This window comes from Globicephala melas, chromosome 12, assembly GCF_963455315.2.
Source record: "Globicephala melas chromosome 12, mGloMel1.2, whole genome shotgun sequence".
Taxonomy (NCBI): domain Eukaryota; kingdom Metazoa; phylum Chordata; class Mammalia; order Artiodactyla; family Delphinidae; genus Globicephala; species Globicephala melas.
In genome coordinates, this window is record NC_083325.1 from 83417927 (window position 1) to 83441738 (window position 23812).

The 23812-nt window shown below is 38.2% G+C and overlaps 1 protein-coding gene and 1 non-coding gene across 2 annotated transcripts in view; both read left to right on the forward strand.

Annotated features, from left to right (window-relative positions):
• The window catches only part of YWHAQ (tyrosine 3-monooxygenase/tryptophan 5-monooxygenase activation protein theta), a 32154-nt gene extending 16969 nt beyond the window's left edge, over positions 1-15185 (forward strand). Inside the window, exons 3-6 of the mRNA XM_030844475.2 lie at positions 9315-9438; positions 11425-11588; positions 12233-12328; positions 14102-15185. Of these exons, the coding sequence (XP_030700335.1) occupies positions 9315-9438; positions 11425-11588; positions 12233-12328; positions 14102-14161 (444 nt within the window). The 3' untranslated portion in view covers positions 14162-15185. The remainder of the gene's footprint in view (positions 1-9314; positions 9439-11424; positions 11589-12232; positions 12329-14101) is intronic.
• An 8279-nt stretch (positions 15186-23464) lies between these two features.
• On the forward strand, positions 23465-23571 carry LOC115846128 (U6 spliceosomal RNA). Its single transcript, XR_004036797.1, has one exon. It is a non-coding gene; the product is annotated as a U6 spliceosomal RNA (small nuclear RNA).
• Positions 23572-23812: the final 241 nt, after the last annotated feature.

Below are 23812 nucleotides of genomic sequence, written 5' to 3' on the forward strand. Positions count from 1 at the left end.
TGCGTGGTGATGGAGGTTTGTGTACCAAGCAGTGTTCTAAGTAATTTGTGTTGAGTCATTCAGTCTTCACATCAGGCTGCTGAGAAGTAGAGATTGTCATTAACTCTTTTTAACAGTAAACTGAGGTATGAGCTGCAAAAGTAAATTGCCCAGCCAGGTAAAGGGCAGATTTGTGAGTAATCAGCATGTAGATAATTGGCTGAAGTCCTGCCAAGAAATATCTAAAATGAACCCACATCTTGTCAGTTACCTTAAAAATGGATAGTGAGCTGTAGAAGTAGTTGAGATCCATGATTATTCTAATGAAACATTTCCTCCTAGTAGCAGATTGCATTTTCATAGTTAATTGTCAGATTTTTAGAAAGTGTACTCTCTTAAAGACAGACACTTGTTGGATTAAAGAAGGGAGGAAGGGAGCACATTAACTATCCTTAAAAATTTAGTTAATCCTTTAAAAGAGGGGAGGAAAACACTTGTTCTTCACTAGCCAACTCAATCCTTTGCACATACTTAATACGAAAGAACTTTTGTCCTTTTAAATAATCTGAAATACTATGCTCTGCAAACATGAAGTATCACACATGTATTGTTATTCAGCATCTTGTAATACTTCTGTGTTGTTACAGTTTTGGAAGAGTTGTTTTCATAGATTATGACCAGGAATTTTCCATTTACTCAGTATTGTAGTTGCTGTAATTATTCTACTTGGTGACTTCTCTTTTATTCCATTACTCCTTCCTTTGCAACTCTAAAAAGGTTCTTCCAGTAAAGGTCTGAGTGGGAACTTCTGTCTTTGTCTGGAAATGTCTTTGTTTTGCTCCTGCTTTTATGTGGTACTTTAATTGGTTTTGGAATTCTAGCTGACAGTTGTTTTTCTCCTCACTTTGAAGATACTTGATTGTTTTCTGATGAAAAATCAACTGTCAGTCATACTGTTGTTTCTTCCTTTATAGGTAACGTGTCATTTCTCTGGTTGCTTTTAAGAATTTTCTTGTCTTTGACATTCTGCAATTTTGCCATGATGGTCTAGGTATGAATTTATTTTTATTTTATTTTGCTTGGGATTTAGTGTGCTTTTCCACTTTGAAGATTATTTATATTCGTAACTGGGAGAATCTCAGCCATTAGCTCTACATAACGTCTCTTCCTCATTCTTTCTGTTTTCTCCTGGAATTCCTGTTGCATATTACCTTAGACATATCTTAGACATCTCTTTCTACTTGCATCTTTTGACTTACCCACACTTGTTTCATCTTGTTAGTTCTGTGTTCTGTGGCATTTCCTCAAATATGCCTTCTGTTTTACTTTTTTTTTTTTCTTCTTTTAATTCTAAAAGCTCTCTCCCCCACCTCCAAGCTACTTTTTCTTAATTCACTGTATCCTGTTCTTTGTCTGGACTTCTGTTTTGGGTTGTTTTAATCAAGAAAGTTTTCAAACTTAACAAAAATAAAGAGAATGCTATAATAACCCCCCATGTACCCATTACCCTGCTCTAGCAATTGTAAATTTTGTTTTGTTTATATCCCCAACACACACACACCCATTATTTTGAAGCCAGTCCTGGGCGTCATCCATTTAATCCATAAATATTAAAATACATATCTTTAAAGGATTCTTTAAAAGAGTCTTTAGACATTTTTAATATACTTATGTTTTATTACACGGTGTTTCACTTTTTAAGGTCTTGGGTACTAACCATCTGTTTGTCTGCTGATCCCTCATGGTGGATCTGTCCCTTGATTAGTTTTGTTATTTTTAAAAATTCAGATGTAGTTTTTCCTGTGGAACTTGTGTGTGTGTGCCTTGGATTATGGAAGTGGTTTTGATGATTTGTTTCTCCTGGGCACACTAAGCCTCGGCCCACTTTTACAGATTTTCAGCTCGTGGACTCACACATCATGTATGAAATAAAAATTTGAAGAGCACCTGCACAGAACATGCATTTGGGTTTCAGTGTTTCATGGGGGACGACACCCACATCCACCCACACCCCCAAAAGCCCAGGAAATAGCTTTCTTGGTACTTCTCAGCAGTGATAGACACAGTTTTTCTAGGGTCCTTACCCCTTACACATCACTGTCATTGTGTTGTAAGTTTTTACTTTTTTGCTCTAACTTCATTTCCTCTTCCTATCTAGCACTTGAATATCTCCCCTTCCTTCCTTTGGAGCTTTGCTGTAATTTTTTCTTCTATTCTGTTTAGCATTTTTGATTATTTTTAGAAGGGAAAGTCTGCTTGGTCTTACTGTATTGCCACAACCAGAAATCATGTTTCTACCCATCTATTTTAAGGTGAAGAGTCATAAATTTCTTAAATACTCCATACAAGAGTGAGTTAGAGGGGTGTGTGTGTGTGTGTGTGTGTGTGTGTGTGTGTGTGTGTGTTAATCTGATACACTGCTATTCAGGTAACATTTAATATGTGTTACTATTTCATCTGGTGAGGTAGACAATACCTAAAAACACATTCAGACTTGTATTTCAATTAAAAGTCTTCTGTTCGTGTATTTGTGCTAAAATCGAATAGTTACATTAACTTGTGCTTCTCACATTTGTCAGAAACGTTGGTAATGTTAGATCTGATTTAATGTAACAGAAAAATATTAATAAATGCAGTTTTACTGCTAGGCAGAGTCTTTATTGTTTAATATTTATTTATTTAATTTACTTATTTACTTGGCTGCTCCGGGTCTTACTTGCGGCACGCGGGATCTTTAGTTGCGGCATGCACATGGGATCTAGTTCCCTGACCAGGGATTGAACCCGGGCCCCCTGCATTGGGAGCTTGGAGTCTTAACCACTGTGCCACCAGGGAAGTCCCAGACAGAATCTTTAAGTACATGAAGTTATATGAGATACATCTGGAAAGTGGACTAATATCATTAACATATATCCCTACATATCAGTAAGGGAAAAAACTCACTGGGAAAATGGCAAAGGATATAAACATACTGTTTAAAGAAAACTGCAAATAAAACCGTAGTAAGATGTTTTTCCTTATTAAATTGGAAAAGATAAAAAATGATAATACCTTGGGTTCAGAAGGATGTTGAGAAATTGGAACACTTACACATTGCTAATGGGGATGTAAATTGAAATTGCCCCAAGGAAGGACAGTTAAACATCTGTCTTCCAAGGATCAAATGTACATTTGGCACATTGTTGGAAATATCAACAGATTTGAAGCAACTTAAATGTTCATCAGAGGAAACTAAATAATCATGGTATGCCCATACAGTGGACATACATAATACTGTTCAGTGTTCTATAACATGAGGCAGTTATAAACGTATGAATATGGAATGATCTCCGAGGGGTTATTACATGGAAAAGGCAAGGTGTAGAACAGTGTATGTAGTATGCTAACATGAGGGAGGGGGAACGCACGTGGATTTTAAATGTTTAAAATATCTGGAAGAACATACAAGAAACTGGTGATGATGGTTACCTTGGGAGGGGAAGAACTGGCTGGCTCAGGATCCAAGGAAGGGAGAGAAACTTTGTTTTTCACTTTTGAGTTTTAGGTGATGGACAGTATTATGTATTATTTTAATGGAAACCAGAGTCTTATTGTGTGTGAAAAGAAGATACAAGTAAGGGAAGAAGAATCCTGTGAGGTTGAATTTGAATTCTGGATATATCAGTATGAGATCATGATTTTTCAAAAAAAAAAAAAATTGCTGAAGGAGTGAAACAGTGGGAACAGAATGGGGGAGATTTCTTTTTTCCTTTTTCAGAAATTTGAGAGTGGTAGTTAATTAACTGTTGTACATTATTACTTTGATAAAAATAAAGAATTACAAAAACAAATAATTCAAGAAAAGCCCTGTGCCATCTTAAGCCCTATAATACATGTGAAATTCTCTTGCTGTTGCATCCATTTCAGTATGTTGCCATGTCATGGTTAATGTTCATTTGACAAATAACGAGTCTTACTCTGTGGTAGGCACTGTGCTAAATACTTAACATACGATATACAGAATTTTGTGAATGAAAAATATTAAGGAAACATTTTCATCTAGAAGTTGCTCTGCTTAACAGATTGCTCCTTTGATTTAATACCTTAGAATTAGCATAGATTATTAAAACTAGAAAATATTTTGATTATTTTATAGAAGAAATTAAACTAAGGAACTTGCTCTAGATGGAGACTCTAGAACCAGATGTTTGGTCCAGCATTCATTCCACTGAGGTTCAATTGTGAAATTTGGTTCCTTTTTAAAATGTACTTTTGCTGGTTTGGAAAGTTTTTTTTTTCTACTTATTTCTTTTTGTTTTAAAAAGATTTTACTGTCTTCAGTGACGTTCTACCTGTTTGTGCAGTTGTGCCTTTTCCTATGCCATGGGCTCTGTGCCTTGGACTGTTTTCTTCCTCCATGCTTTCTGCCTGTTTGTAAAATGCAATAGAATTTTCTGGATGAAATATGACTTCCTTCTTGAGTATTGAATTTTTCTTTGATTTTGGTCTCTTGGAGTTAAAACCTAATTAAGAGTTAGTTATTGTCTAGAGACTTTATTCTTCCTACATGTCAGTGGTTCTTTGTACTATATATAATACTTGAAGTTGGGATGTTAGAAAAATTTAGCTCTTACCATTAGATAAATGTTCCATTTGTTGAATAGTTATGTTACCCTATGTACTATATTAATTCTTTTTTTAATATAAATTTATGTATGTATGTATGTATGTATGTATGCATAGGGTCCTCGTTGCTGCACGCAGGCTTTCTCTAGTTGTGGTGAGCGGGAGCCGTTCTTTGTTGAGGTGCGCAGGCTTCTCAACGTGGTGGCTTCTCTTGTTGCGGAGCACGGGCTCTAGGTGCCTGGGCTTCAGTAGTTGTGGCACACGGGCTCAGTAGTTGTGGCTCACGGGCTCTAGAGCACAGGCTCAGTAGTTGTGGCGCACGGGCTTAGTTGCTCCACGGCATGTGGGATCTTCCAGGACCAGGGCTTGAATCTGTGTCCCCTGCATTGGCAGGCGGATTGTCAACCACTGCGCCACCAGGGAAGTCCCTATATTAATTCTTTTGTTTGCTTTACTAATTAAATAACTTAAGGCCAAAGCCTCATCTCTCATAGATATGCTCCATTATTTTATAGGGTAGTGCTAAGAATGCTAGCTTTATTTTCAGATTCTAGCCCCATTTAATTAATAATATGACTTTTTGTAAGTTTCTTGATTCCTAGGTGATTTTATTCACTTGTAAAATTATCATAATGGTTCTTATATGTAAATAATACATGGAAGAGTGGTTAGAATAGGGCGTGGCACATACTGAACACATATATTTGTTGAATGAATAATGTAATCTTTTATGGTAATGTGTGCTGCTTAAACAGATAAAAATATACAGATAGTGACTAGTATATGTGCCATAAAGTTAGAGATTGAACATGTTAATAGTGTTTTATTTAATGAATTTCAGTAAGCTGATAGGAAATTGAAAATCCTTAGAACATTTTTTGTTTCCTGTTGATTATTTTGTTTGTATTTCAAGGCTCTTCATTGGTTACCTGCTCTCTTAAAAAAAATCAGTTTGGAAAAAAAAATCAGTTTGGTATATAAAGAATAAGCTATATAATGAGGAAGAAGAGCAGCTTATTTTGTCTATAAAACAAATCACTTATAAATGAATTTAAGATAAAAGTATTCGTTTGTTGAATGCCACACATGGACTCTTACCACTGAAGGTAAATTAATTGTCTTGGAAAAGCTGTGGAAGTGATGGTAGGATTATTGTATGTAAACATAATTCACTCCTAGAGATAGAGTTAGTACTGGAGTTTTGTTATTCTTCCTAACCTTTTCTCTAAGGTTTTGGGTTGAAGAGGAATAATTACTATACTAAATTTACATCACTGTTATTTGTCACAATTTCATTTCTTGCATAGTTCTTTACTGCTTTTATGATGTAATCCTTTTTATTGTTATTCCCATCCTATTTTTCTGAGATTAAGCTTATTCTGAGGTCCTTTAGCATCTCCAAAAACGACCTGTATAATAATACCTTATATTTTTTCCTCTGACTTTGCTTGTATTTGAGTTTCTTTCGTCTAGAATGTTTTGTTACTAGTGCATCTTGTAATTTTGGGTAGTAAGTGCCCTGACTTCTTCACAGATCTCTCAGATTCTCAAAAAGGAATGTACTTCTTGCATTCTGCCTCTCAATCGGGTAACACTCAACACTGAAGGGAGCCCCAATCTTAGTTCTCCAAGCCTCCCAGGATCATAAAATTTGCTGGTTGAAGCGTTACAAAGGGGATCTCCTGCTTAATTGACAAGAATAATGTAAAGGGGGAATTAGTGGAGGAACTTTTAACTACATTAATGTTAAAAATTGATTCCCTTCCTCTCTCCTGACTTCTTATCAATGACCTTGTCTGGGAAGATTTTCTTATTCCAGGGAGCCACTTGTCATTTTGGTTTTTACTCTCTGACCTGTATTGAGTCCTTTTTTTTTTTTTTTTTTTTTTTTTTGCTGTACGCGGGCCTCTCACTGTTGTGGCCTCTCCCGTTGCGGAGCACAGGCTCCGGACGCGCAGGCTCAGCGGCCATGGCTCACGGGCCCAGCCGTTCCGCGGCATGTGGGATCTTCCCGGACTGGGGCACGAACCCGCGTCCCTTGCATTGGCAGGTGGACTCTCAACCACTGCCCCACCAGGGAAGCCCAGAGTCTTTTTTATAATTTAATTTTTTTAACAAAAAATTGTGCACCTAGGCTCTATATACCTTAAGTATTTATAGCCTTTATTCTATGTGGTATTAATAATTAATAACTGGTATTGATGTAATACCTGATACAGCCGTAAATCATTTTGGTAAGACATGAAGCAGAATCCATTGTCTTTTAATTGGGCTAAAATCTACATCGCTACTACTGATAGCACATGGAAAGACAGAATTATTCTGTACCTGTTGTTTCCTTCACAGAGAGCTAGTGGCATCTGACAAAGAACCATGATACCTGGCTGAAACTCCAGGATGGAAGTAATGCACAAGTCACTTTATAAAAGCCAACACTGTAAATCGTACGTAATGGCTATATGCAAACTAGTGATCAAAGTTAATAATTTTAGAAGGGAAAAGTTTACAGTTAGCTTATAAGTGGCTGTGTAAACCGGTGCAGTAGCTGTTTAGCAGCTTTCCAAATCCTTGGAAGGCCATTGTGCCAATAAGAGAGTCCTCATGAGCATCCCCACATCTGGCTCAAGTGACTTAGCGGGGATGAGAGCTAGAATCACATTCCTCTCCTCTCCCCAAGTCCTCATTCTAGTCAGTCAGACTTTTCTCAGCCCCTGCTACCACATGTCTGCCACATTTAATCATAAAGTACTAGGTCTTAAATGTTCCAAGTAGCTTTTTTTTTTTAATTGTAAATACTGTCTTTACCAGAGCTGGTGCTGGCACTGTTTTGGAGATCCTCTATGGGATCTCATATTAACTGCCTGACTTACTTGCGAGTAAAAGAAAAGTGAGAGGCTCTTCCATTTTACATTGTAGTTCGTTAGTTTGGATTTAAGCCAGGGGTGTTGGTTCCCGCAGTATAATACCGTGTTTGCATTATTTGATACTGCTTCTCAGAATCTACTCTTGTTTAAATTATTATTTTTTTTAAGATAGAGATGACTGAGTCAGTTTGACGTTTAGAAGCTTAGTGAACGTTTTTGTGGCTGTCTCACCATTGCCCCCCACTTCCTCCCCAGAAACCCCCTAAATTCAGGTGTTCCATAGAAATAGTTTTAAAATTGGAAGTCATCCATGATATGTAAAAATGGTATTAGAGGAAAAATTTAAAGTAGTATGATTTTGTAAGATTCTGGGAAAGAGTTTTCCTCAAGTTTATTTTAATAAATAACCATTATAATTGTATTGGTGATGGTGAGCAGGAGAAACTCTTACAACATGATCCTTCAGTTCTTTTCCCACTTAAGAGTATGACGGTGCAGAAGCAGCATTTATTTTCATTTGGCTTTAGTGTTTGGGTGTAGCCCATCTATTTCTTCCCTTCTTGGCTCAGCAGCTTTGCAGATGTAAGCCACACTTTTGATACTTGCCACTTTTATAACGTATAAATTTCTGGGGCTTCATTAGGTAATTTTAGTGTAATACTAAGTTTAACTTCCCCTGAGCTTCAGACCCTTTTAAAATATATTTTTTTAACCTAAACATATTTTTCATTAAATTTAAGGATTTAAAATGTTTCTCTGTTTATTTTCTTTAAAATAATATGCATATAATCATTGCATTTTGTTTAGGTTCTTTTTATTCAGATAAACAGCAAGAAAGCTCTTGAGTTAAAACTACATTTTCTAAACCATATTCTACTTCTTTAGTATCTATTTGTTGATTTTACTCCCCCCAAATTTTATTCACCATAAAGTTTCTTATTACAAAAAGATTTTTAAATTACTTAGCATCAAGTAAAATTGATAATCCAAGAAGGTGTCTATCATATTCATTTTTTGTGACTTTTTAATACTCCTGGGCACACCTTGTACAAATATCTCAGTTTGAGAGGCACTAGCTCATTGGATCAAGTGGACATTTCTTGGTATGAAGTGAGGGATAAAAGACATACTTAAATACTAACCTAATTTTTAAAAATAGTTGTATTTGATAGACATGACTGTCACATTGCTAGGTAAGTTTTTAGGCCACTTGCTCTCAACCCCTAGACTCACCCTGTTTTTGGATGAGCGCTGGTCGCAGAGGACACTGAGTAGCCCTACTCTGGGCCGTGATGACTTACTTACTCTGTGATTACACTCTTCTTCATATTTGATGTCTTAAACATTTCATTTCCCCTCCCTAAAATTGCACATCCTTGTTTTCTAACTGCTGCATTCCTTCTGTTACTTCTTGACAAGGCAAATATCCCTTCCCCAGGGAAGCCTGTCTTTACAGTGATCATCACCAACAAAGCTAGACATTCCCTCTCTGTGTTTCCATAGCCCCTTATTCACATATCTGTACTGTTAACGGTATACTTACCTCTTATTAGACTGTGAACTCTTTGAGGGCAAGGACCTTATTTCCCCTCTGGTCAAATACAGTGCCTAGCACCTAGCAGGTATCAGGAAATGCTTGCTTCAGTGAGTGGATGAGTGGACAGACAGGCTCTTTCTAATTAGTGTTTGATGTGATATAGCTCTACCATTAGAAATTATGACTTGCTATGACCCCAGAGCATTCAACTAATGGCAACCACCTGACCCCTGCTCTCTAGCCATGTTTCCAATCCAGGGTGGTATGGTGTGGAGTTACTATGGCAGTTATTTTTGCTAGTACCTAATGTTTTAACTTATTTCTTTCAGGAATTGTTGGATAAGTATTTAATAGCCAATGCAACTAATCCAGAGAGTAAGGTCTTCTATCTGAAGATGAAGGGAGATTACTTCCGGTACCTTGCTGAAGTTGCTTGTGGTGATGATCGGAAACGTAAGTGTATTTGGTTTATGGGTAAAGCTAAAGTATAAAAGAGAGGGAGGATAAATTTATAATGTTACCTTACGTTCTCAAACATGAAAACAGTTAGGACTTTACATTATGTGCTCTTTATAAAAAATTAAACTCATAAACTCTCTGATTATAACCTGATAAGATATTATTAAAAACAGGCTTAATCTTTTAGGCTTTAGAATTTGGTTCACCATATTTTTAGCCCCCGAGTTCTTTGCATATGCTTTGGGTGATTCTGTTGTGTCACATGGTCTTCAGCATCTTGTATCTTGAAACTTAAGATAACTGGAAATTACATGTAGAGTAGAAACAGGACATTGTACTTTTTCTACTTGACATATTAATTTATTAACTACTACCTATTTTGAGGGATCATAACATTGACTACTAATTACACATAACCAGATTTCTGAGGAGGAGAGGTCAGATGAGAGTTTTATTGCTGGTATATAATTTATCACAGAAAACACAGCTATGGGGAAAAGAGTAACCTGATTTCCTAACTTGATTGTAAAACAGTCAAAGTAAATTTATTAGCAGTGAACTCAGTCTCCTGGAGTATTGGTAGCTGAGTGTACGGTAGTATATTGTGCATGTGCCTGCTAGTCTAGGTAGAAGCAAGTCTGGGTAGAAGTATCACTTAAGTCCTTATTTTTTTTCCAATAAGTTTATTATTTTGTTCGTCATTTTACCCTATCCAAAAAGGGCATGCCCCACAAATGGTTATTACAGCCTCCTCTTCCTCTCAGAGAGTTACTAAAAGTGAGACAGTTTTAGCATCCCCAAAATTAGTGTAATTGAAAATATAAAGAGAAAACTTTTGTACCTTGCTGTAATAGAATCTGTATACTAAACTGTTGTGTTATCAATATATAATTTCTGTTGCCATAATGATAAGCAAAATTGAATGTGACAGATATTTGCACAGGACTGAACATTTAAACGTCAACTAGTCAAAGGGATATCTTTGGGAGATTGGGCCATAGCCCCAGCATTAATCTGATCTGACCCTTTCTGGCTCATTGGGATTTTCTTGTCCTATACGTAGAACACTCCAGTAGTCTGGGATTTGTAAATAGTCTGTATTTACAAAGTCTAGATGCTGAGACGCTTTAGAACTCTCATTGTAATGCCTCCTTATGTGCTGGACACCAAGAGCTCCTTAGTTAAATGTGAGGGCCATACCAGCTATGTTTAGATCAGTGAATGTGCCATTGAAGAAGAAGGAGGAAAGGCACATATTTGGGCTTTAAAGGGATAACTTGATTTCTGTTAGGTCAGTCCTTCTAGAGCTGTAATGGGCCCAATGGCCTCATTCAGAAAACCTAACCTTTTCAAAACATGATATAATCAGATTAGTGCTGGTAGTTCTTCCTGAACATTTTGTTCAGGAAGGTGACATCTTTATTAAGCCAGTAATCAAACTCTGGTCAGCAGATTTTGATCTATATACTGGTGCTTTTATATTGCCTTTCACATAATACATGTTGATACCGAGGGCCAGTGTTATTTCTACAGATAAGTCACAAAAATAGAGATTTTGGTGGTGATGATCTTTGTAAAATGCTTCCATTATTGTGGGAAGGGATATTGCCGCTGATTTTTTTCAAGTTTTATTGAGATATTATTGACATATATCAAATTGTTTATAATTGCTGCATTTTCAGGTAATAAAATTAAAAGACATGAAAGAAGAAAAGTGTTTTAGCCCCAGAGATGAAAAACCTGATATACTGTCTCATGTTTTTTTTATTAAGCTGATTATAAACAAGCAACATTATAAACTAGTTTTTTAATAGCCCAGTACAGGATAATGTTTTTGGTTTGCTACTGTGGTTTTAAACGAAGGCTACAGAGAGAAGTCTGGCTCTACCGAGTTAGTAGCATAGGTTAAAGGTATTAACTGTATACTGGGTGGATATTTCCAGTATCATGCTTTTTTATTTCGTTTTTTTCCCTTCACAGAAACGATAGATAATTCCCAAGGAGCTTACCAAGAGGCTTTTGATATAAGCAAGAAAGAGATGCAACCCACACACCCAATCCGCCTGGGGCTGGCTCTTAACTTTTCTGTATTTTACTATGAGATCCTTAATAACCCAGAACTTGCCTGCACACTGGCTAAAACGGTAAGATGTGTTTCCAGAAATACCCTCTTTAGGTTATTTGAGATAGCAAGCATGTTAATTTCTAGGTATTTTACTTGGATATCCAGGGATGATTTCTACATTTATTTGGATATCTCCTTTTTCTTACCATCGTGACCACCTACCACCATCCTTCTCAAGATCTTACTCTCCCAGCTATGGTTGTAAGCAGTAAGATCTGTCTAAAGAGCATATTGGTCAGAGTAATCAAAAAAGTATGAGAGAAATGTAAAGGATTGGAAAGTAATGCCTGCCAGGTTTGATCAGTAGAATCTCTGCATTCCTCAAAGTGTTTCAAAATGGAAGTGTTCCAAGGGGTTTTTGCAAATAAATACTAGTTCTTATTTGTAAAAAATATATTGGGCATAGCTAGTGTGCTGTCTGTCCTGTGAAAGAACTAAGAAATGCTTGTTTACTGATTAAGTATGTATAACTTGATAAGTTTTAGTCATCCTCAGAAATTCTTAAGCTGAGAATCCGAGGCAGTGATTTCATTGAGTTTTGTTTTAAGTGATAATAGAACATAAAGTGGATGTTCATCTATTTTATAAAAATGGTTTGTGACTATAGAGTACCAGTGTGTGTCGATGTGAATATTGTTTACCGTGGATATTAATACTTGTCAGGCTTTTGATGAGGCCATTGCAGAGCTTGACACACTGAATGAAGACTCATACAAAGACAGCACCCTCATCATGCAGTTGCTTAGAGACAACCTAACAGTGAGTTTTTCATACTTTTAATTTTATTTCCTTTTCAGGAACAAAAGTATTAATACTTTATTCAGGCTCCCTGTGTTTTGGGGCACCTATATTAGAGCTACACTTGCTCTTAGAAAATGATTATATAAAAATTACATAAAAATATTAAATATGTATTAGTATTTTGTATAGGACAACTGTTCTTCGTAGGCAGATTTTCAAGTTGAATAGGCATTTTATCAGACCTTCCTGAGAAAGTACTAAGATTTTAGGAACTCATAATATTAACATTATTGACTCTTTATTTGACTGGTATGAAGATGTTGATAAATTATGTTAATATAGAAAGTTTGTCTTTTTTAATTTGTTTTTTCTTTTGTTTTTCTCCCTACCTCTTGTATAGACAGGGGATGGAGGAAAAAGTAATGGTGAAAAAAATACAGGTTGAGCTTTACTTAGCTTCTTTTGTAGGTTCAAGTAAATTGGATAGGTCAGAATCTTAGACAAAATGTGGAAGAAATACACCTTTTAATATAAATGTAGTTCTCCCGCCCCCCCCCCCCAGATTTGATGCTTTATCTTCTACTAGATAAAAAAAATTTTAACATTAGCACCCTATCTGTTCAACTTTGCTGAAGAGAGAAATTATGAAGACAGTTCATTCCCAGCCATTAGAAATCCCTCTGGTTGTGAGGTGACAATAGAAAAATGATCAGCATAACTAGCTTCTATAGAAGAAAAACAAACTGAGCAATTAACCTCTTTCCAGATACACCGTGGAGCTATCTTTTTTTTGGAGGGGGGGCTCTCACTGTTGTGGCCTCTCCCGTTGTGGAGCACAGGCTCCGGACGCGCAGGCTCAGCGGCCATGGCTCACAGGCCCAGCCGCTCCGCGGCATGTGGGATCTTCCCAGACCGGGGCACGAACCCGTGTCCCCTGCATCGGCAGGCAGACTCTCAACCACTGCGCCATCAGGGAAGCCCACGTGGAGCTATCTTTTAACTGGTTCTGTTTTCTCTCTCCCAGAGACAGTTCTTTGGGGATATTTGTTTGTCTTTATTTTAGTATCTTAATAATGACTTAAAGGTTAAGACTTAAGCTTTGCTAAAATTGCCACTAGTGTCTTGGTGCTGGTCTAATAGAAATCCATTTTGTGAACTATTATTATGCATAGTCGACAAGTATTGACTATTCCCTTTTTCACTTCATTGTTCCATCCTAAAATTAGAGAGACTAACATCCTACCTAATTCAAGAACCGTATCTACATATCTTCACGCACACATGCTGCTTCCCTGTAACTTAACATCGTTCACTCCTGTTTAACTCTTTGCAGCATACAAAGTAAGCCTGCTTCTTTTTCTATATGATAGCCCTTCAAGTACTTGGCAATGGTGACTTTGACCATGGTCCCTGCCCACCCCCAAAAAAATTTGTTTTGGCCTTATTAATCTCATAAATTATATTTTAGTAGTGCTTTTAAAAAGAGCATTGGGCTGCCAGAAATTGAGAGAGCATTAAATTCTAAGGATGTTAGTTACCTTGTTTTTATCTGAGATTATAGTAAGCTTTGAAAACGTACTCAAATAGTGTATATGTGTTTGTCATTTTGCAAATGCACAGTGAAAGGAATACAGGGGTACACTTTGGGAGGAGTTGGTGAAATATAACTTCCAGTCTTAGTCATAATCTCTATTGTTTAATTTACTGCTCTAAGAATTACATTCTGATATAATAATAAGACTTGAAATAATTGATCTAGAAATAGTAACTTAATATGATTTTTTTTTCTAGTTATGGACATCAGACAGTGCAGGAGAAGAATGTGATGCGGCAGAAGGGGCAGAGAACTAAGTGCATACAGGGTGTCATCCTTCTTCCCCTCAAGAAACCTTTTTACTCATCTCCATTCCTTATTCCATTTGGATTTCCTATAGCAAAGAAACCCATTCATGTGTATGGAATCAACTGTTTATAGTCTTTTCACACCGCAGCTTTGGGAAAACTCCATTCCTTGATTTGTGTTTGTCTTGGCCTTTCTGGTGTGCAGTTACTGCTGTAGAAAAGTATTAATAGCTTCATTTCATATAAACATAAGTAACTTCCAAACACTTATGTAGAGGACTAAAAATGTATCCGGTATTTAAGTAATCTGAACCAGTTCTGCAAGTGACTGTGTTTTGTATTACTGTGAAGATATGAAAATGTAGTTAATTACAGTTTAAAGAGTGTTCTGCATAACTTCCTGATTTCTACATTCCCTCCCTTACTCTTCTTCGGGGGTTTTCTTTCAGTAAAGCAACTTTTCCATCCTCTTAATATATTCCTTTTTGGTAGGAATCCAGAAGTATTAGATTGAATGGAAAAGCAGTTGACATTTTGAGGCTGGAGGTCACAAATTAAAATGCCTCCTGTATCATATATGATGGAGGTCTTGTGTATCTGTGACAACAGGGAGTTTCCTCATTCATTCTTCATTTGCTGCTGTTTAAGTTGACAACTTCCCTTCCCAATAAAAATTCACTTACACCTCCTGCCTTTGTAGTTCTGGTATTCACTTTACGATGTAATAGAAGTAGCATGTTGCTGCCAGAATACAAGCATTGCTTTTGGCAAATGAAAGTGCATGTCATTTCTTAATACACTAGAAAGGGGAAATAAAGTACACAAGTCCAAGTCTAAAACTTTAGTACTTTTCCATGCAGATTTGTGCACATGTGAGAGGGTGTCCAGTTTGTCTAGTGATTGTTAGAGAGTTGGACCACTATTGTATGTTGCTAATAATCATCGACTGTAGTCCCAAAAAGGCCTTGTGAAAATGTTATGCCCTATGTAACAACAGAGTAACATAAAATAAAATTACATTTTATAAACCATTTACTATGGCTTTGTAACAATTACATACTCATATTTTAAGGGACAGGTGACTTTACTACTTTCTGAAGTTATTGATACTTCCCTTTTATCTCATGTAAAATGGAGTAGTGGTACCCATTTTTCTGCATTGTGATACACTTGTCTAGGGATGCCTGGACCTGTATAAAATTGGACTCCATTTCTTAAGAGTTAGTGTTTTACCTTAGATCAGTTTTGTGGACCCTCTCTTCCTTAGATGTAAATGATATTAGCTAACTGTTAAATGAAATAAAGTGGACATTTTAAAACTAGAAAAGTTAAAATTACGTGATTGTGAATGCTTTGGCTGGTGTTAGAATTACGTTTCAGTGGATATTCAAACAGAATGTCAGAGTTTAAGAGTACCTTGTTTTGTTTTCAGATAATTCTCTTTGTAAACACTCAGTTGTACCATTGGTGAGTTCAGAATAATTTGGGTTTTATAATATTGCCATGGCTATTATACTAGCCTGTCTTAGTATTGGCCTGAGAATTTATTTTAAAGTCAGAAAATAATCTGAAAAATTAAGCTGTGTAGGATTATCCTTTTTCTCCTAAAAGTGTAACTATGAAACAAGGTTTTGTTTGCACTTGATTTGTTTTCTGAGGGGAAATGAAAAGACAGAATTGAAGGGGACTTGCAGAAATTATCCATTTAAATAAGATTAATAGAACTCTGGCCGCCAGAATCTAAATCAGTAAGACAGTGCTTTTTAAATAAAAATTTCAATAAACATTGAAAGAACATTGTGAATTAGGAGAAAAAAATATCAGTCCTAACAAAGTTGTAAGTACTGAATAAAGTAATGACTACACTACTTTGGTGAGTTATGAAAGTAGCCTTCTTTCTTAAAGAGCAGATTAGTCCCAGGTTATCTCCTTGCTTTAGGAGAGGTGAGCATCTTTAAAAGGGGGCCCAGCCTGTGGTATTATCTCTTTTTGACTCTCATTTTGGAGCCTCCTTGTACTAGATGTAGAGGATATTAATAGAATACTGCTAAGAACTCAGTCGGGGTAGAGGGAGGGTTTAAACCCAGGTTTGAGCTTTCTAACTTTTATAATTACTTTCTGAGATAGTTTAGAAATTTTAAATGTGAAACCTATTTTGTAGTTAGGACTTTTTAATTGGCAGTTTTCCCTTTAAAATGTCATTTAGGTTTTAATAACTGAAAATAACAGGAGGGGGTGGATTGCATCCTAACACTGATTATCCAAAATAGAAACATTAGGGATTTCTCTTCCAACATACAGTACATTCAGCCATGATTATTTGACCCGAGATTGGGAAAGAACAGTACGTTTTTTTGGACGGGAGTGGTAGACTACAGTCATGTGTATAACTTCAAATATTTATCAGTAGAGACTGTTAGTTTTTTTAAAAGTCATGAAAAACACTAGGAAGCCCATTTAAAGTGTGTAAAAATTCTAATAGAGTAAAATATTTTGAGATCAGAATTCTAGTCACTTATATTTAACTGGACTGAGTTTTTTGTTTTGTTTTTGTGGAGTTGAGTCAAACATTCAGAAATATTTGAGGGCCTATTTTAGGCACAAACATGTGACAATTTTTGTTAAATTATGAGCCTGAGTTTCTTTGGACTGGTTATAGATAGGTGTCATCTGATATGTTTAGGAAGACTCACTTTAAACTGATTAAGACAGTTATGTTGTATGTTTTATTCTGCCATATATCATCTTACCTTGTATAATTTGTGTTTCATCAGCTTTGCAAGAGGAGAGTTACCATTGTATATCATATATATTACCGTTGAATTTTGAGGCCATCACAATTAAGTACCAGTATAAACCACCTGCCACAATAACGTTTTTTTTAACAGAAACCACTAATTTTTTTTTTAATTAATTTATTTTTTGGCTGTGTTGGATCTTTGTTGCTGTGCGTGGGCTTTCTCTAGTTGTGGCAAGCGGGGGCTACTCTTTGTTGCGGTGTGTGGGCTTCTCATTGCGGTGGCTTCTGTTGTGGAGCATGGGCTCTAGGTGTGTGGGCTTCAGTAGTTGTGGCTCATGGCTTTAGAGCGCAGGCTCAGTAGTTGCAGCGCACGGGCTTAGTTGCTCCAGGGCATGTGGGATCTTCCCGGACCAGGGATCGAAGCCATGACCCCTGCACTGACAGGCGGATTCTTAACCACTGCGCCACCAGGGAAGTCCCCCACAATAACGTTTTTGATGCATTCAGCAGGTGCTTAAGAAACCTGTGGTGTCAATACCAGAAGATGAGTCCCAGACCATCATGAAATTCAGTTCACAGCAGACTTGCCATTTACTGGTTAGCCACAATTCACTTACAAAAGCCTTTAGACTTGATGCTTTAAAGGGAGTAATAATAAATAGTAAGTAATAATAAATACCCAGGGGGAGAAGCTGGAGACTGAACTATCTTCAGTTTAAAATTAGAACACCTTGAGCATGTCCATAAATGGTCTGGCCCTTCTGTTTTAGTTACAGGGACCCAGCATTGATTGAATTCATTTTGGTGCCTGGTCATGTGTTAGGCACACACATTCACATTTAGTCCTATTTAATCCTCTCAACTGCCCTGCCGAGTTAATTTCCCCTTGACTGATAGGACATCTGATCAGAAAAATAATGAAGTTATTTGTCCAAAATTAATGTGTATTAAGCGGCAGACTTATAGTTTGAAATCAGGTGCCGAAAGCAGATTCATTTCTGTGTCGCTGTTGCCAGCTGTGCGTGCTTCAGCTTGTTTACTGTGGCCAGTAAATAGAATTATTTATCTTTTATTTTCTGTCGTATTGGGAGGGTTGGTTTGTTTTTTTAACTCTTCCTCCGCTTACCCTCAATCTGTCATTTTTGCCCTTGAGGAAAACCTTAAAAGCAGCTCAGGGAACATTAGGACATGCTGGACCTAACCCATGGTTACAGAAGCAAGTCCAAAAAAAAATCAACTGAATTTCCCAAGGTCCCAGCTAATGTTTGACCTGAAGCTAGACAAAATTAGACCAAAAAAACAGATGAAAATAGTTCCAGATTCTCAGTAATTCTCTACTGCCTAAGTTGAAAAGAATTTTCAATGAAAATTATTTGTTCTTGCCACTCAGACTTAGAAAATGAAGGCTTTAATTTACATTTCTCTAGGAGGTTTTTTTAAAAGATGTTAGCCCTCTAATGATTTTCAGAAAGTAAGGAAATAATGTTCATTACCAAGCGTTTGTCAAATTTATGGTTCAGATACGTTCTTCATTTTGTATGTTTCACACTGAGGGCCCTTGTGTTGTCAATGTTCCTCGTATACTCAATACTTCAGTATAGTGATAAGGCCATCGGCCAGTGTTCTAGCCCAAGCGCCCCACTGGTAGCTGCATGTGATCTTGGGCCACCATCTCGGGGGCCTGACTTACCCATCTTCACAGGTTCTGTTTTTAAGCATCTTCACAAATAAAACTCAGCTTCATAAAATTTTTGAGGTAGATTTTTCTCCTGATTTATGAATGAGAAAACTGAGGCACAGAAGCTAATGATGTGTCCTAGGACTTGGGTCCTCATAGCTAAGTGAGTGGCGGTATCAGGATTCAAACCTGGGTAATCTACTTGAAAGTTGGTACTCTGCTGCTGTGCTATGTTGCCTTTTTTTGGAGATTAAAGCAGTGACAGTGCTTTTTAAAAATTTCATTATGACCGATTAGTGGATAGTGGAAACCTAATGGGTCATAGCCAGCTCTTTTATAACAGAAGCATATGGCATGGGAATTCCCTGGCGGTCCAGTGGTTAGGACTCGGTGCTTTCACTGCTGGGGCCCGGGTTCAGTCCCTGGTTGGGGAACTAATATCCCGCAAGCCGCATGGCGTGGCCAAAAAATATATATATATGGCATGTTAATAGGGATAATAGTTTGTGAAATCATTTTCACTTTATGTGAACAGTGGGTTGTGATGTAAAATTGATTTCAAATGAGTTTAAGAGCCATTTGTTCTAGATGGTCTTAGAGGTTTCTTTGCAATTCATGTCCTAGGACTGTTAAGTTCATAATTTCACTGTTGTGAATAGTATCAGAGTTTTTAATGGTGACATTGTTGGGTCCCTTCCACTTAAAGCATTGTATTAATGGCAACACTTTCTACTTTAGAATATGCTGAGCAGTGAGTCCGTTAATGCCCTTTAGAAAAAAAGGAGACTCCCTCTTTTGAGGGCAATACTTTTTTTTTTTTGGCGGTACGCGGGCCTCTCACTGCTGTGGCCTCTCCCGCTGCGGAGCACAGGCTCCGGACGCGCAGGCCCAGTGGCCACGGCTCACAGGCCCAACCGCTCTGCGGCATGTGGGATCTTCCCGGACCGGGGCACGAACCCGTGTCCCCTGCATCGGCAGGTGGACTCTCAACCACTGCGCCACCGGGGAAGCCCAAGGGGGCAATACTTTTATTCCACATTGCTTGAAGGATTATGTGAAGATTAATTCTTGTATCTTTTCTTTGTCCTCAGACACTGTTTTCTGCAGCATATCACAGCCTTGGCCTAGGACCATCAAGGAAGTACTTAAACCCTAGAAGCATGGCAGAGTTAGGATTTACTCAGCTAGCAAAGAGGATTATTAAGGGCTTTCTTGGGATATGAATTACTAAGTGGGTTTGAAACTGGGTTGAGTCCCAAGTAAAAATCAGTACAATAGGCCTTACTACTCTAGGCTCCTAAGTTCTTTTATTTGAGCTGGAATACAGCTCTTTGAGGAGTATCTAAGGTTCTTACCAAATGCCTATGAAAAGAGTTGTATTACTGTAATTTGAACTAAAGATTTAGGAATTTCATTGCTAATTTAGACAAATGAAATTATATACTGTAGACTTATTTGTTTGAGATGAGATTTATTTGCCTATATACAAAAATCACCATTTTTCTTTCTGTGACAGCAGATGACATTGTTGAAAACTAGAAAAGTTCTGCTTAAAAGTCAATTAAAATTTAACTTAGGGTGCAGCCTGGCTTTCTTTCCACTCTGGAAATGTAGGGGAGATAAACCCACTTAATGAGGCTCAGGTCAGCCTCATTTCTGAGGACGTGTGTATGTGTATACTAGAAGTCGGCATTTATTGAAAAAACTTCCTGCCCCTCACTCATCTTATGAGCGCCACTCCACAGCATCTGACTTGAATAACTTGACCCTGAAGGGGACCAAACTACTTGTATTTTATTTTCTGCTGGCATCACCTTATGTTTTTTGCCCACTTGGAATTAGTGCTGAGCACTCTGTCCATCCTAGAGCCGTGGGTCTTCAGACACGGCCCTGCATTTCAGCCATTCTTCTTAACAGGTGGTGTTCTTTCAGCTCTTCTGGAACTTAGAACCTTGGTGCTTCAGTGGAAAGATTTCAGAAGACTATTGTGTCCTGAGACTGGGGCAACGCCACTACTTTGGAACTAGGAACATAAATGGGACAAGATTACTTGTCTGTTCCTACAGCTGCGTGATGTGAGAGACATGTGACCTAGCGGAAAAAGATCTAGCTTACACGAGCATTCGTTCATTCACTTACTCGTTAAATACATTGAGTGCCTGTTATGAGCCAAGGACTATACTGGGTACTAGTACTTGCAGCTTTGCCACTTTTTTAGTTGTAGGCCTAATCTCTCTCAGCTTCAGTTTTCTTACCTATGAAAGAGACACCTGCCCGGCCTGTGAGCCAATATGTGAAAGTATTTCCAAGTGTAAATGGGTTGTGAGATATACATATGTGGAATACTCGGTGAGCAGCAGGACAAGCTAATTTCAGAATTGGAAAGTTCTAATCAAGTGAAACTAGTCTTGTGGAAGAGAAAACCGTGGGACCACACTTGGAGCAGACCTATTGCCCTAGATTTTCAAGGGCATAGTAGACACAAAAAGAAAATGACCAAAAAAAAAAAAAACTTAAGCAGTGGTTTTGCTTCTAATTAGCATTCGCTGATGGAGCAGATGGGGAAAGGTTGTTGTGTTGACGTGAGAAAAAAATCAGGAACAAGTACCAAGAGGAAATGCCTTTGTTTCTCAACAGGTAACTTCAGTAAGTGATTGATAGTGCCACAAGGCCGTAATTGTCAAACTTCAGCATGCATCGTGATCACCTGGAGAGTTTGCTAAAACAGATTTTGATTCAGTAGGCTTGAGGTAGGGCCCATAGATAATGTGCATTTCCAGCAACTTCCCAGGCGATGCTGATGCTAATGATCAGGGCTTGGTAGGTACTTAGGAAACCACTGCCTTAAGGAAGCATGAACAATTAAGGCCAAAGAAAAGATCAGGTGATTTTCACAGCAGGGGAGTAAAAAGTCAGTTAAATGATTCTGAATCTAGCAGCACACGGTTGAGATTTGTGCCCACCTGAGGCTAATGAATGAGAGGGCTTTCCTGTCAGCAACTGAAGTTGATTGGGTTGATTATGCAGAAGAGCACAGGAGGCTCTGGTTCACTCTGCCTCGACTCTCAGTCATGCCCATGTTAATGGTTTTGTATTTAAAGTAAAAATAGGGGATTCCCTGGTGGTCCAGTGGTTACGACTCTGTGCTCTCAGTGGCAAGGGCCCAGGTTTGATCCCTGTTCAGGGAATTTAAATCCACAAGCCGTGCAGTGTGGCCAAAAAACAAAAAAAGTAAAAATAAAATACAGTTATACTCTAATACTGAACAAGCAGATTTCGTGATTTGACAAGATGCCGTGGAGGTGAGTTAGAACTGATCCTTAAGGTTTTAGGTAAGGAGGATCCATCTGGCTGGTGGATGTGAGGTTAGAGGTCTGCTTTCAGTATTAATGGGAGATCAGTGTTGGGAGATTGGCCTAAAGCTTGAGGCAGGAAGCCAGGGATGTATCAACAGTGGGCGGGAGGCCCAGAAACTTGTTAGGGCACCATGTGAGCTGACTAATGGCTCTATGGGTCACCAGGGTCAAAGTAGAGGCCCAATATTCCTGTTATAAGGTAGAGCACTTGAGTTCCTTCTGTTCTGATTCATCAATCCTAAATTGTTGATTCAGGGCAAAATAAAATGCAAATGAGCTTTCTTTCTTAAAGATAAGTTAGAGGGGCTTCCCTGGTGGTGCAGTGGTTAAGAATCCACCTGCCAATGCAGGGGACGTGGGTTCGAACCCTGGTCTGGGAAGATTCCACATGCCGTGGAGCAGCTAAGCCCGTGCGCCACAACTACTGAGCCTGTGTGCCCTACAGCCGGTGCTCCGCAACAAGAGAAGCCACTGCAGTGAGAAGCCCACACACCACAACAAAGAGTGGGTCCCGCTCGCAGCAACTACAGAAAGCCCGCGCTCAGCAACAAAGACCCAACACAGCCAAAAAAATAAGTGATGAAAATTTCTGATGGCTCTGGGGAGATAGTACTTCTTAGATAGAAACGAGTATACTAGTCTCTTTCTCCTTAGTTCTTTACAGGCTAAACTATTGGGTTGGCCAAAAAGTTCATTCGAGTTTTTCTGTATGTTGTTACAGAAAAACCCAGATAAATTTTTGGCCAACCCAATAGAATAAGAGGTTGCAAACCCAGATCAGGCTGCCCTCCCTGTCTTTCTCTTCTTAAGAAGACTCTCAAGGGCAAATATCCCTGTACCTTTCCAGGGGCTAAGAGCTCTTAACTGTAAAAAGAGCACTGTACCCTCTCATTCTCTCAAAATAGATGCCTCACTCTTGAATTTTGCATTCTGTGCTCAACTTGAGTACCCTGTTGTGGAGGCATTGGAGGTGACAACTGGTGAATGACGGGCCTTCCAGCTGTTCTCTTTGTGTATATTCTGCTGGGTGGATGGTCCTGTTACTACCAACTGTTGGATTGCACACTCATCCGTCAGATGACAGTCAGAAACTAGCCGGCCTCAGCCAGGGTCCATTTTCAGGAGTTGTCTAAAGAGTTACCACCGTTTAGGCAACAAAGCCATGGACTGGAGATCTGAGTCCTGGCCTATCATTCCTGCTATTAACTTGCTGTGGGACTTTGGGAAAATCAATGAACTTTCTGTAAACTTCAGGAAGGCCTAGGGATTCTATGAAGATGGTTCAGGAGTACTTCAGACCCAGTGCTCTCCTTTGATCTATTTTACACATTAAGTTTCTGCAAAAGATTTCTTTTGGAGCTAGAGCGCTACAGCTAAAAACAATAACAACCCCAAAAAAGACTTGAAAACATCGCCAAACTGGATGACACACATTCCCTTGTTTATTTAAAATTCACATCTTTGACACTAACTGGAGTTTTTAATGGATGTCTACTTTGAAATTATTTCCAGAACAAGGCAGAATGTATAAATCTACAGTGCTCACTTCAGTAGCACATAGACTAAAATTGGAACGATGCAGAGAAGATTAGCATGGCCCCTGCGCAAGGATGACATGCAAATTTATGAAGCATTCCGTATTTTTGAGAGGGGAAGGGTAAGCTGGGACGAAGTGGGAGAGTGGCATGGACATATATACACTACCAAATGTGAAATAGATAGCTAGTGGGAAGCAGCTGCATAGCACAGGGAGATCAGCTCGGTGCTTGGTGACCACCTAGAGGGGCGGCATAGGGAGGGTGGGAGGGAGACGCAAGAGGGAGGAAATATGGGGATATGTGTATATGTATAGCTGATTCGCTTTGTTATACAGCAGGAACTAACAC